Here is a 14,377-nt window from a genome sequence, read left to right as displayed (position 1 = left end):
AAAAAAAATTGGGGGAGGGTCAGACTAAGGTGGTTGTATGGTGAGGAATGCACAAACAATGAGCACACATTCACCTTTTGACGAGACCCACTCACAGACATCACAATCTACACATGTGTACGATCAGTGAACCACATGCAATCTCCCTCCAAGTCCTATCTCGTTCCTCGCTATCGACTTGCGCTTCAAGCTCTTCCATTCGATTTTAACTTCCGACATTGGTATGGAATGTTATTTAACTTTTACCACTTCCAGATTTTCTTCAATCTCATCCTTCCCTCAAGGTCTTGAAGAGCTGTTCACCACGATCTCAGATCATCCCCCACCTAAAACTATGATCTTTTCTACTCCTGCAACCCACCCGTTCCCCCCTCCAAACCCACCTCATTCCAAATCTCCAGTTTTTCCTTCTTAATCCATCTTGACCACCATGCGTCTCCCCATGACCCTTATTCTGCCACACATCCCTTATTTGTCTAAGTCTCCCTCTATTTTGTCCCTCAACAATTTTGTCTTCTGTCCTTTCGTTCTGTTACGTCCTGATACATGCTATGTTCTAGCTCCAACACAAGCTTCGACTTTGCATAAAATATCTATGTCTATGATCCTTCCTGTTGAACGAAGAGTCTACATACTTAATACCAAAAATGGTCTCCCTGGCATCATTCCGACCTATTCACTCGCTCCATCCTCGTCACTGCCTGCACTCGCTCCATGGCTAATCTTCTCAGCAGACTCACTCAACAAACATATCCAACTTCTATCTGCAATTTATTTCACAACATGGCACTAATAATAATATGAGGTCCCTTGCAAGGAACTCTGACACAAGAGGTGGCCATTAGGCCCACAAAATCCTGCATTGTTACCAACTTATGGTTGTTTGGCCGCTCTATCCTTTTTTTTAAATGGTGAGCATCCTGCAATGAAGCAACATGTATACTTTTTTTAAGTCTTTCGAGCCAGGGTTCGAAATGTCGGCTTCCCAAACTCAGAGCAGACACTCAAACCATGATGCCACCAAGGATGGTGAGACCTCCCTCAGTATTGTTATTCATTCTTTCACCTCTCGATAACAATCCTTATGTGAGCCATTTCATCTTACAGCCAAGACTCCTCTGTGTACACTATCCTGATAGACTATCTCTATATTAACATATTAACTAATGTTTAAATGTTATCTCTGATAATGTCTGATAATCTCTGATAATGTCTGATAATCTCTGATAATGTCTGATCATCTCTGATAATGTCTGATAATGTCTGATAATCTCTGATAATGTCTGATCATCTCTGATAATGTCTGATCATCTCTGATAATGTCTGATAATCTCTGATAATGTCTGATAATCTCTGATAATGTCTGATCATCTCTGATCATGTCTGATAATCTCTGATAATCTCTGATAATCTCTGATAATCTCTGATAATGTACGATAATCTCGTTTCCCACAATATTTACGCTAACTTGTCCGTTTAACTAGCAGAGAAAAACAAAGAGGGTGCTTTAAACCAAATGATCCATTAATCCGTTACCAACACTGCTGCAACCTTAATATCAAATACACAACACCTTACACAACGTCACGACAACAAATAAAAACAAAAAAACTAAAAAAACAGCACTACGTTCTACCATAAGAGCTCCTCTTAGAAACCCTAAGGTAATAGAAAACCAACTCTTTACCTTAAACTTACAAACTTTAACAAAATTACCCACATATGTTACATCTATCCTTGACTAAGGAAATACACAGAAACAATATTTTACCAAAATGTGTCAGAGCATTCTCTGATTTCTGAAACCAGGGCAGCAGTCTCAGTATGTGCGTAAATCGAGCTGTTTTGTTGAACATGTGATTATTGACTCGACAGTGCAGTGAACAGTGGAGGAAGTTGCAACTCTAACTTCCAATGAAGCAAGGCATGGTCGACTTGATGGGACAGTGAGCAGTAGAGGCAGTTGTAACAAATTCATAACGACATTGTGTATTGTCGACTTGTTGTAGTGAAAAGTACAGGCAAACTACAACTATTTTACCACAAAAGCACTTGCGAAGCAGATGACAAACCAGTAGAAAAAATAGACAAAAAAAAAAATCTGAGTAGCGCAGGTGATGCTTAGAAACTTTACTCTCTTTCGCATCTGTTTGCAAGTGTACCCATTTGTATTTATATCATCAGTCTCATCCAGGGGAACATCTCAACTTTTCTGCAGATCGGCGTGATAAATGGCCTGACAGGTCACCAACCTTGTACAAACAATGTGTTCCAACCAATTGGGTGCTCCAAATAGCTGAGTTTGGCTCCACTGAGGCTGAGGTTCCGATAGGTCATCGTTTCTAAGGGAGAACCCGTCTCAGCACAACTTGATGCGGTGAGATCCCAGCAAAGACACTATTAATGTCTTTCTCCTTGGTCTGCTTCCTCTGTCTGTTGACGTCGTCTTTCTCGGTTTGGTTCATGCACTCCTCTTGCCTCGGCAAATCTGCTCAGCCAAGTAGCCGTACCATCTTAAATGATGACACATTTGACCCTTCACGAGTTCCAAATTATCAGCCTGGTTTACATTTACCTCTCCTTTACCTAACTATCAATACAAATGCTAAAGAATTCCATGATAAAACAATAATCGTGCATGTACTAAATTACAAGTCCCATTACAATTACATCACCATTCCACTCAAAGGAAACCACAACAATAAAATATATAAATTTTCATTTTTGTCATAAAGTGTAAAAAACGATCTAATTCTTGGTCCCGCAAGAATATATATATAAAAAACACATGCATCTCTTACAAGTGAATGTTTGAAGAACCACAACAGTCATTAATGTCCAGGATCAGTTTCAGTAAAAAATCTCACCAAGCAAAGGTCAATTGCAGTTCCACTTGGTTTTCTTACACTTGCGTAACTTCCTGCCTCAAGCCTTCAGATTTTCTGTTGCCAAAGGATAAGGCAAGGAATCAGAGAAAAACGAATGATTTCTCCTGCAGACCTTTCTTCCAAAGAAGAAACCCATGGATGTCTCCATCAAAAAAAGATCAGGTCTCAACTGGCTGGATCTCATGTGACTGCAACAGGCCTAGGTCTGTGTCCAGCACTTCACTCGTTTGAAGATTTACACGTGGAGTTGGAGTAGATGGAGGAGATGGTCCATTTGTGGCCTTGACCTCCAATGGATCCGGTTTGAGATGAGAAGGTTCAGCATGGTCCATAAATACAACAGCTGAGATATTAGTTTGGTTGAGAGGCTCATATGGAGGTTTTTGATCCAGGTTCACATATGTAGGGTGCATGCTGATGTAGTGTCCACCTTCTAGATGCGACAACAATACACCAATAGATGTCACGATGTCAGAAAAAGAGGGCCGGGCCTCCGGATGTGGCTGCCAGCAAGCCAGCATCAATTCAAACCTGTAAAAAGAAAAAAAGAAAAAAAAAGACAAGGACAAACAAGTTGATATTTGAGAAAAGATTGTGGCCATGAAAGACAAAAACACCATATAAAAAAAGAGATGCATGGACTTGTGAATACAAAAAAAACGATGGGATTATATCACTAAAATGGCACCTTCAGATCTTATATCACTAAAATGGTACCTTCAGATCTTATATCACTAAAATGGTACCTTCAGATCTTACATCACTAAAATGGTACCTTCAGATCTTATATCACTAAAATGGTACCTTCAGATCTTACATCACTAAAATGGCACCTTCAGATCTTATATCACTAAAATGGTACCTTCAGATCTTACATCACTAAAATGGTACCTTCAGATCTTATATCACTAAAATGGTACCTTCAGATCTTATATCACTAAATTGGTACCTTCAGATCTTATATCACTAAAATGGTACCTTCAGATCTTATAGCACTAAAATGGTACCTTCAGATCTTATATCACTAAAATGGTACCTTCAGATCTTATAGCACTAAAATGGTACCTTCGGATCTTATATCACTAAAATGGTGCCTTCAGATCTTATATCACTAAAATGGTACCTTCAGATCTTATATCACTAAAATGGTACCTTCAGATCATATATCACTAAAATGGTACCTTCAGATCTTATATCACTAAAATGGTACCTTCAGATCTTATATCACTAAAATGGTACCTTCAGATATTATATCACTAAAATGGTACCTTCAGATCTTATATCACTAAAATGGTACCTTCAGATCTTATATCACTAAAATGGTACCTTCAGATCTTATATCACTAAAATGGTACCTTCAGATCTTATATCACTAAAATGGTACCTTCAGATCTTACATCACTAAAATGGTACCTTCAGATCTTATATCACTAAAATGGTACCTTCAGATCTTATATCACTAAAATGGTACCTTCAGATCTTATATCACTAAAATGGTACCTTCAGATCATATATCACTAAAATGGTACCTTCAGATCTTATATCACGAAAATGGCACCTTCAGATCTAATATCACTAAAATGGTACCTTCAGATCTTATATCACTAAAATGGCACGTTCAGATCATATATCACTAAAATGGTACCTTCAGATCTAATATCACTAAAATGGTACCTTCAGATCTTATATCACTAAAATGGTACCTTCAGATCATATATCACTAAAATGGTACCTTCAGATCTTATATCACGAAAATGGTACCTTCAGATCTTATATCACTAAAATGGCACGTTCAGATCATATATCACTAAAATGGTACCTTCAGATCTTATATCACTAAAATGGTACCTTCAGATCTAATATCACTAAAATGGTACCTTCAGATCTTATATCACTAAAATGGCACCTTTAGATCTTATATCACTAAAATGGTACCTTCAGATCTTATATCACGAAAATGGCACCTTCAGATCTAATATCACTAAAATGGTACCTTCAGATCTAATATCACTAAAATGGTACCTTCAGATCTTATATCACTAAAATGGCACCTTTAGATCTTATATCACTAAAATGGTACCTTCAGATCTTATATCACTAAAATGGTACCTTCAGATCATATATCACTAAAATGGTACCTTCAGATCATATATCACTAAAATGGTACCTTCAGATCATATATCACTAAAATGGTACCTTCAGATCTTATATCACTAAAATGGCACCTTCAGATCTTATATCACCAAAATGGTACCTTCAGATCTTATATCACTAAAATGGTACCTTCAGATCTTATATCACTAAAATGGTACCTTCAGATCTTATATCACTAAAATGGTACCTTCAGATCTTATATCACTAAAATGGCACCTTCAGATCTTATATCACCAAAATGGTACCTTCAGATCTTATATCACTAAAATGGTACCTTCAGATCTTATATCACTAAAATGGTACCTTCAGATCTTATATCACTAAAATGGTACCTTCAGATCTTATATCACTAAAATGGTACCTTCAGATCTTATATCACTAAAATGGTACCGTGAAATGGGGAGAATAGGGACAGCAAGGTGAATCGGGACACAAACTGAAAAAAGTTCGGAAACTTTTTTCGCTGAAAATTGATAACCATACTGATTTGCTGATATTTGGGTTGAAAGTTATTGTTCTCTTGTTTTTTTTAAAAGCAACTTATTGTCCCTATTAATCCCATATATGGGTTAAATAAGAATAAATAGGATTTTTATGGCTGTCCCAGTGTCCCTATTCACCCCGTTTTACGGGTGAATAGGGACAGTCACTAATACAAAAAAAAAATAATCAAGAAACAATCCTGAGTTTCCAACTTATTGCTAAATTGATAGCATAGATGGATGCACATAATATGCACCCATAATATTGTTACGGATAAGAGGACGGCGCTTCCCCTTAGCGGGGGGGTTAATCCCCCTTCTATTTTCACTGGCCGTCTCCGCTCCTGAAGCTGCCCAGCTCCCTCCACGAGGCAGGTGCGAAACCTCGTTCGAGACCGCGGACAAGATGTTATTTTGCCGAGCGGATTAGCAGCCCGCGGCTCGAACCATTAGCAATACGAAACCCGATCCTATTCGTTGGCCAAATCGTGCCACAGGTGTTCAATGATGGAAAACTCTAAAACGAACGGATGTGAAGGAAAGAAGGCAGAGTAAGGAGGAACAGGAATTTATTACAACTATTTACACAAACCAAAATCAAGAAGAGAAGAAATAAAAGTAATATACAGGAAAATGGAAGGATCAGAAGGACACAGAGGAATTTCTAGCTTATCTATACAGTCTTAGTTATTCCCAGGGACAACACGGACAAACAGACGACAGTAAGACTTACACGGGGATGATGACAGGAATGGCAGGAGGTGGATGGCTGTACGGATGAGGAGGTGGGACCACAGGGCTGGAAGGTTCAGCTGGACGCAGGAGAACGGCCGGGCCGAGAGCGAGCAGCCGCCGACTCTCCACACTCTCGTTCATACGGCGGCGTTGCTTCGCGGCCGCGGGTCGAACTGCCGTTAAAGCTCAACTCCACCCAGCTGCGGTGGGGTGGGTTCCTTACTCATCTGCTGTGGGGGGGCTTCCTCGGTCATCTGCTCCAACTGGACTGGACTCACAGCTCCTCCTTAACTGGACTGGACTCAACTGAGCTCTGGTGGACTGCGGTGGGAGGCTCCGGGCGACGAGTTATATAACCACGGCGGCTACCACGCCCATGGAACTTTCGCGAACCTCCTCGAACGCTCTCTCTCCGCCCTCTCAGGCCAAACCCCTCATCCTTGGTTGGTTGATTGGGGGCTGGCTCACTCCTCCTTCTCATGACGAGGTGGAGACACGCCTTTCTTCTCCGAGCTGACCGCGTGCGTAATGGAGTTTTGGGGTGAAGAAAACCGCCCAATGCACTGGCACTTCGAAGGGATGATTGGGGGAAACTTGAAAAGGGAACTATCTTATGTCATTTGGTGCAATGCAGAGTCAACTCGTGGGAAACAGAGCCTTAAACTAACATAGAATAAGAAATAACTATTTAGAAGGGTGTATGATTTTCTACGTGCAAGCGATGGATTAACTAAGGGGACGACCTTTGACCTTTACACACAACGGAGGTATTTACAAGGATCATTACATTTACACAGGGTGATATTTACAAACAGGATTCTCAAATCCGCAACACTGCACCCTCATCCTCCAGGCACGTACCGGGCCTATAAAACGTAACTTAGTGTGGCACATAGGTGTAATTCTCTCTACAATTAACCTGACCCTGAGTGTGACAGTTTTAAAACACAAATAAGTATGTCCCTCTGCTGCATTGCACCCTACCTAACAGGACAGGATAACCGAATTGCAGAATGGTTTTCAAACTACACATGTACGGTGGGGAGCACTATTTACAAGTGATGCTGATTGTATTTACACTGCAACCCAGGACCTGTGATTTTTCTTTGGGGGGGGGGGGGGTGGGAGACAGCATGCACTGCATCGATGCACCAGCACCAATTATCACCAAAGCACCACTCACCAAAACGCACCAGAGTGCACAGTCACCACAGTTCAAATATTTTAAAAACCCTGTTGGTGGTCTTGTTCTTCGGCTCCCTCTGCTGGCCATTGTTCTTCCAGATGTTGTCAACTTGTTCTTCTTGGTTGCGGCCTATTTGGTGGATAATAAAACTGAAAAATGCACAAAACTTGTCCGTTTTTATTTATGGCCCACAGGGGCCGACTATGGGTGGTTCACCTGTGGGCTTGGTGCCACCTCACCGGGTCCGCAAGCAAGATCTTGGGCCAGTGTGGCCGGTCCCAGCAGAGGGGCCATGCCCCAACCCGTGGGGTCCATGAGTGGTGCTCAGCCACAGACATGTGGTCCATAAGTGGTGCGTGGATGCAGGCAGCTGGTTGCGAGGATTCGGGCACACCGACACGGCCCCCCCGCACGCTCCCCTCAGTGCCCAGGGAGCACGATCCTCGGGTTGGGGAAGGAAGACAGAGATGACAGGTGAGTGAGGGGTAAGGGCGCAAGGGTACACATCAAACAAGGCAATGCAGAATGAGGGGCGGATGGGAGCGAGCTGAGAAAGGTTCGTCCCTACGTACGCCCCCCACATGTGACCTACACTGCCCCCCTTGCCCCTCCCCGTATTTACAAAAGCCTACACCCTTACCAATCTGTCACTACGTCTCGTCCTCCCCACATCTCCCCTATACCAAATTCGTCACAATCCCATTAATCCAAAATTTGCCATCACCAATTCATCATCAATCCTCATAAGGAGGGAGAGATGGAACATCAGCACAATGTCACACCCACGTCATGATGCGTCTCACATTCCAAACATTTGCACCAAAATAATAAAAACAAACCATGGCACGGTGTGGAGTTTTGTCACCTCAGGTGAGTGGATGTAGATGGTGCGAGGAGATTCTTAATCCTAACTATCCTCTAAATGACATTAACACACTTTACACTACCCGGGGTCTTTCCCTGCCAATCCATTGGCCATCTTACACTCTATGCGGTTTTAAGAACCAAATTCCCATTGACCAAACTGTGGTGCTTCATCAATTTGGGGTCTCACTCCCCCGATTCAACTCCCTGTGCCTTTGCACAATTTCAGGACTGGGTCGTGTGGCTCTCCCAGCAGGTCTACCCACCTGCACACCTCCACCACTGCAGTTGCATCCGAGCTTACCTGCTCCTTACCCTAACCTATCTACCTGGGGAAGGCCCTCTGGCGCTCTCCCCACTCGGTGCCCTCCCTGGCACTGGGCTACCCGGGTCCGTCCTCCAGATCCTCGGGCCCCATCCACAACAACTCTACCGGCTCCCAGAGCCCACCTGCGGCCTCACCTGGCCGACATCCTAACAGTGGCGGAGTGCCCATTTAACTACACACACTAACAGGCCACACGCCCAGCCATTTCCCCGACACTAATGCACCCATCCAAACACCATTCTTCCACACGCACCAAAGATGCCAATATCCAACCACAATTTACCTACTCCCTCTACCTAACTTAAACTACCCTCCCCGGGTATTCGTGATGGGGTCCATCCTCCCCATACACACCTTCGCACCATCCACTCCACTCCACAGTTTCCACCATACTCACTCTACACCATCCATTCCATACTCCATATATTCCATACTCCATGTATTCCACACAACCATTCTCCATACACCTGTATTTGCACACCTGTGCCATCACACCTGGTGCTTCCTGCACCCTCCTTCCTCCCAGGCTTCTTCAATCATTCAATACAATGCACAACCGCAATTGTTCCTCATACACTGCTCCATACACTTCCACGCTCAATACAATCCACAATCACCATTACTCACTCATACACTGCTCCATACACTTTCAACACAAAAACACGGCACAAACTGATCTACCTGGTTTCCTGCTAAAACTCGCGCTTCCCCGTCGCCCCTTACATTATTGCGCTCCCTCGTCATTATAATCCAAACTAATCTACCTACGTCACCACTACAGGTGTAATGTCGCTACTTAACGCTACCGTTACCTATGGTCATCTCTAGGTCCCTATCATCTAATCCAAACCCTCCCTCGGCGAGCTTACACTGCCATAAACCCCATAAAACTATAGCTCATGTGCCCCCTTTTTGCGAGGGATGGTGGATTTGCCATCCCACCACATCGGACATCTTCTACTATCAATTTGGCCCATCCAATTTCCTGTAAATCTAAATTTGCCAATCACTGCCAATCATTCTACCAAACATCTGCCAACCATCAAATTTTGCCAATCACTTCTGCCAATCCTATTCACTATTCTAAATTTCGGATCAAAACTATTATCCTCACAGTCCGCTATATCTGAGCCTCGGTGCGTCGTTGCCTCATTAAAACTCGGCTTCGCAAAGTCAAGCAATGAATTCGGGTGGTTTGGTCGCCTGCAGGTTGAATCCGTCCGGCATTCGGTTCAGGGGAGGCGGTTTGGTCGGGCCGAGATTCCACGCACCATCTCGGCGCGGATCCTTGCGGTCTCCGGCCCGATGGTTCAATCTCGGACGGTTGGAGCCCCGTCCCCGCCAGGGGGCGAAGGTCCGACCTGGCCCCCCTCCCCCGGAATCGCGCCGATTGCTGCTCTGACGCGGTACCGACCATTCAGTGCGGGACCCGGCCCGAATCCCGCACGACGCTCCGAAGAGCGACGCGCTGACGGCCCCGGCCGGTCCTCGCTGCAAACAAAGCGCACCGCGTACGGAGTGCTCGCCTCGGCTATCCGTCGCCCTGAACGCTTCCCCGGTCAACGTTGATGCCTCCCGGACATGCTCACACCACTCATTCCGTTTGTTGCTCATACATCCCATGCACTTCGTCAATTCCACCACCGTACTCCCCGTCACACACCGCACCTCTCGCGCATCTTCTCCCGGTACATACGCCGTACCACTCATGGGGGTGCACTCTTGCATCCACCCACTCACGTGCTTCAATGGGCTCTCCCGCACCCGCGCCACAACCAACTCAGGTGTGCGTTCTCGCACACGCTCGACCATTCCAGGTGTGCATTCTCGCACCCGCTCCGCCACCAACTTGTACTCCGTGTCACTCTTACCCTCGCACGTACACTCCATATCGCTCTCACTCTCTGTGTCACACTCCATACACTCCGACGTGCATTCCCGCTCGCACTCGGTTTTACACTCGCGCTCCGATGTGCCCTCTCGCACCTGCGCCACCACCAACTCACTCTCCGTGTCACACTCCGTACACTCCGACGTGCATTCTCGCTCGCACTCGGTTTCACACTTGCGCTCCGATGTGCCCTCTCGCACTCGCGCCACCACCAACTCACTCTCTGTGTCACACTCCGTCATGCATTCTCGCTCCGACGCACACTTTTTTTCCACAAGCGCGCCATTTCCACTCACACAGCGCACCATGGACCCTCCATCAACGCCCGGATGCTTTCTCGATCCCAAGCGCGCGAAAATTCTTTTGTCGCCAAACATCCTTCTACAAAATCTTCCCGCACAATATACAGCACGACTCACCTGTGTGCTTCTTCTTCTTCGCTCCAACACCTGCAAACTTTCATTTGGGTTAATAAGCACAGCATCGTGATGTGAGCACGGACTTTGAGCAATTTCCATTCCTTCCTCCAACTGTTGCTCTTCTAAGTCTGTCGTCTCTACAATATCAATTCCCACTACTTGTTTTTCTTTATTCACCTCGCCGACCGCTGGCTTTATTAAAATTCCCTCTTCCACCTCAGCGGTCGCCGGCTTCCCCAAACCCCTGGTCGTGATTTCTACCCCGGGCCAGTTACCTGTGCCTTGCTCCGACTCACTCAACCTGCGCTCCTCGACTCGCGTTACCTCGTCGTGCACCCTTGGGACCTGCTCGCCCAATTTGCTCCCAAGGTTCTCCCCTACTGCCAAATTCGTCCCCATCTTTTCCATATCACACCTGGATTCCTCCCTTTTTGACCCTGCATTCATTTATTTTAGTTCCTTAGTCATTTGAACACCCATGTTGTTAATTTCCCTGGTGGATATGAGCCCCTGGGCATACCTTTTGTTTTCTTCATCCCACTGGGTCAAAAATGTCAACAACTGTCCCATTAAACGGTCCCATTCCGTTGGCACCGCGGGCTCGACCCTCGTCGCCACCATGTGCGAGGCGCCATTTGGTGCTGCTGCAACCTCGTGCGTGAGGGTGCCATCTTGTGCACCTGAACCCTCCGCAACCCAATGCGTATTGCGCTCCTCCTCCATTACTCCCACTGCCTCCCCTGGGTCCTGGGTCGATTCTACCCCCCCCCCCCCCCCTTCTAACTCACCCACCGGCATCCGGTCGCCTTGAGCATCCATGGCACGATTTTAAAATTTAGAGTTAAATAAAATTTTGGCCACTCGTAATTTGAGTGCGCTAAGCGCACTTCAGGTCCGAATCTCGCTCCCGACACCAATTGTTACGGCCAATAGTACAATTGGTGTCCAAAATTTGGGCTAAATAAATTTAGTCCCAGGTTCCAGATCCCAACTCCTGACTACCAATTGTTACGGAAACGGAGCACGGCACTCCCCTTGGGGGGGGGGGGGGGCGGGGTTAATCCCCCTTCTATTTGCACTGGCCGTCTCCGCTCCTGAAGCCGCCCAGCTTCCTCCACGAGGCAGGTGAGCAACCTCGTTCGAGACCGCGGACAATATGTTATTTGCCGAGCGGATTAGCAGTCCGCGGCTCGAACCATTAACAAAAACTAGACCCGATTCTAAACGTTGGCCAAATCGTGCCACAGGTGTTCAATGATGGAAAACTCTAAAACGAACGGATGTGAAGGAAAGAAGGCAGAGTAAGGAGGAACAGGAATTTATTACTACTATTTACACAAACCAAAATCAAGAAGAGAAGAAATAAAAGTAATATACAGGAAAATGGAAGGATCAGAAGGACACAGAGCAATTTCTAGCTTATCTATACAGTCTTAGTTATTCCCAGGGACAACACGGACAAACAGACGACAGTCAGACTTACACGGGGATGATAACAGGAATGGCAGGAGGTGGATGGCTGGACGGATGAGGAGGTGGGACCACAGGGCTGGAAGGTTCAGCTGGACGCAGGAGAACGGCCGGGCCGAGAGTGAGTAGCCGCCGACTCTCCACACTCTCGTTCGTACGGCGGTGTTGCTTCGCGGCCGCGGGTCGAACTGCCGTTAAAGCTCAACTCCACCCAGCTGCGGTGGGTTCCTTACTCATCTGCTGTGGGGGGGCTTCCTCGGTCATCTGCTCCAACTGGACTGGACTCACAGCTCCTCCTTAACTGGACTGGACTCAACTGGGCTCCGGTGGACTGCGGTGGGAGGCTCCGGGCGACGGGTTATATAACCACACCCATGGAACTTTCGCGAACCTCCTCAAACGCTCGATCTCCGTCCTCTCAGGCCAAACCCCTCATCCTTGGTTGGTTGATCGGGGGCTGGCTCACTCCTCCTTCTCATGACGAGGTGGAGACACGCCTTTCTTCTCCGAGCTGACCGCGTGCGTAATGGAGTTTTGGGGTGAAGAAAACCGCCCAATGCACTGGCACTTCGAAGGGATGATTGGGGGAAACTTGAAAAGGGAACTATCTTATGTAATTTGGTGCAATGCAGAGTCAACTAGTGGGAAACAGAGCCTTAAACTAACATAGAATAAGAAATAACTATTTAGAAAGGTATATGATTTTCTACGTGCATGCGATGGATTAACTAAGGGGACGGCCTTTGACCTTAACACACAACGGAGGTATTTACAAGGATCATTACATTGACACAGGGTGATATTTACAAACAGGATTCTCAAATCCGCAACAATATAAACCACGGTGCCAATAATAAAAATATGGGATAAAAAGTTTCTCCAAACTGTCCCGATTTCTTGATTTTTTTTTTTGTATTAGTGACTGTCCCTATTCACCCATAAAACGGGGTGAATAGGGACAGCCATAAAAATCTTATTTATTCCTATTTAACCCATATATGGGGTTAATAGGGACTATAAGTTGCTTTTTAAGAAAACAAGAAAACACTTTCAACCCAAATATCAACAAATCAGTATGGTTATCAATTTTCAGCGAAAAAAGTTTCCGAACTATTTTCAGTTTGTGTCCCTATTCACCTTGATGTCCCTATTCTCCCCATTTCACGGTACCTTCAGATCTTATATCACTAAAATGGCACATTCAGATCTTATATCACTAAAATGGCACCTTCAGATCTTATATCACTAAAATGGTACCTTCAGATCTTATATCACTAAAATGGTATCTTCAGATCTTATATCACTAAAATGGCACCTTCAGATCTTATATCACTAAAATGGCACCTTCAGATCTTATATCACTAAAATGGCACCTTCAGATCTTATATCACTAAAATGGTACCTTCAGATCTTATATCACTAAAATGGTACCTTCAGATCTTTTATCACTAAAATGGCACCTTCAGATCTTATATCACTAAAATGGTACCTTCAGATCATATATCACTAAAATGGTACCTTCAGATCATATATCACTAAAATGGTACCTTCAGATCTTATATCACTAAAATGGTACCTTCAGATCTTATATCACTAAAATGGTACCTTCAGATCTTATATCACTAAAATGGTACCTTCAGATCTTATATCACTAAAATGGCACCTTCAGATCGTATATCACTAAAATGGTACCTTCAGATCTTATATCACTAAAATGGCACCTTCAGATCTTATATCAATAAAATGGCAACTTCAGATCTGATATCACTAAAATGGCACCTTCAGATATTATATCACTAAAATGGCATCTTCAGATCATATATCACTAAAATGGCACTTTCAGATCTTATATCACTAAAATGGCACCTTCAGATCTTATATCACTAAAATGGCACCTTCAGATTTTATATCACTAAAATGGCACCTTCAGATCTTATATCACTAAAATGGCACCTTCAGA

At 44.7% G+C, this 14,377-nt stretch overlaps 1 protein-coding gene across 1 annotated transcript in view; it reads right to left on the bottom strand.

Annotated features, from left to right (window-relative positions):
* Positions 1 to 752: 752 nt before the first annotated feature.
* The window catches only part of MET (MET proto-oncogene, receptor tyrosine kinase), a 125,865-nt gene continuing 112,240 nt past the window's right edge, over positions 753 to 14,377 (bottom strand). Inside the window, exon 21 of the mRNA XM_068111965.2 lies at positions 753 to 3,419. Coding sequence (XP_067968066.2) covers positions 3,047 to 3,419 — 373 coding nt within the window. The 3' untranslated portion in view covers positions 753 to 3,046. The remainder of the gene's footprint in view (positions 3,420 to 14,377) is intronic.

This window comes from Myxine glutinosa, chromosome 4, assembly GCF_964187855.1.
Source record: "Myxine glutinosa chromosome 4, kmMyxGlut1.1, whole genome shotgun sequence".
NCBI classification, from domain to species: Eukaryota; Metazoa; Chordata; class Myxini; order Myxiniformes; family Myxinidae; genus Myxine; species Myxine glutinosa.
Note: the sequence above shows the minus strand (reverse complement) of the source record. Positions and strands in the feature narration are given on the sequence as shown.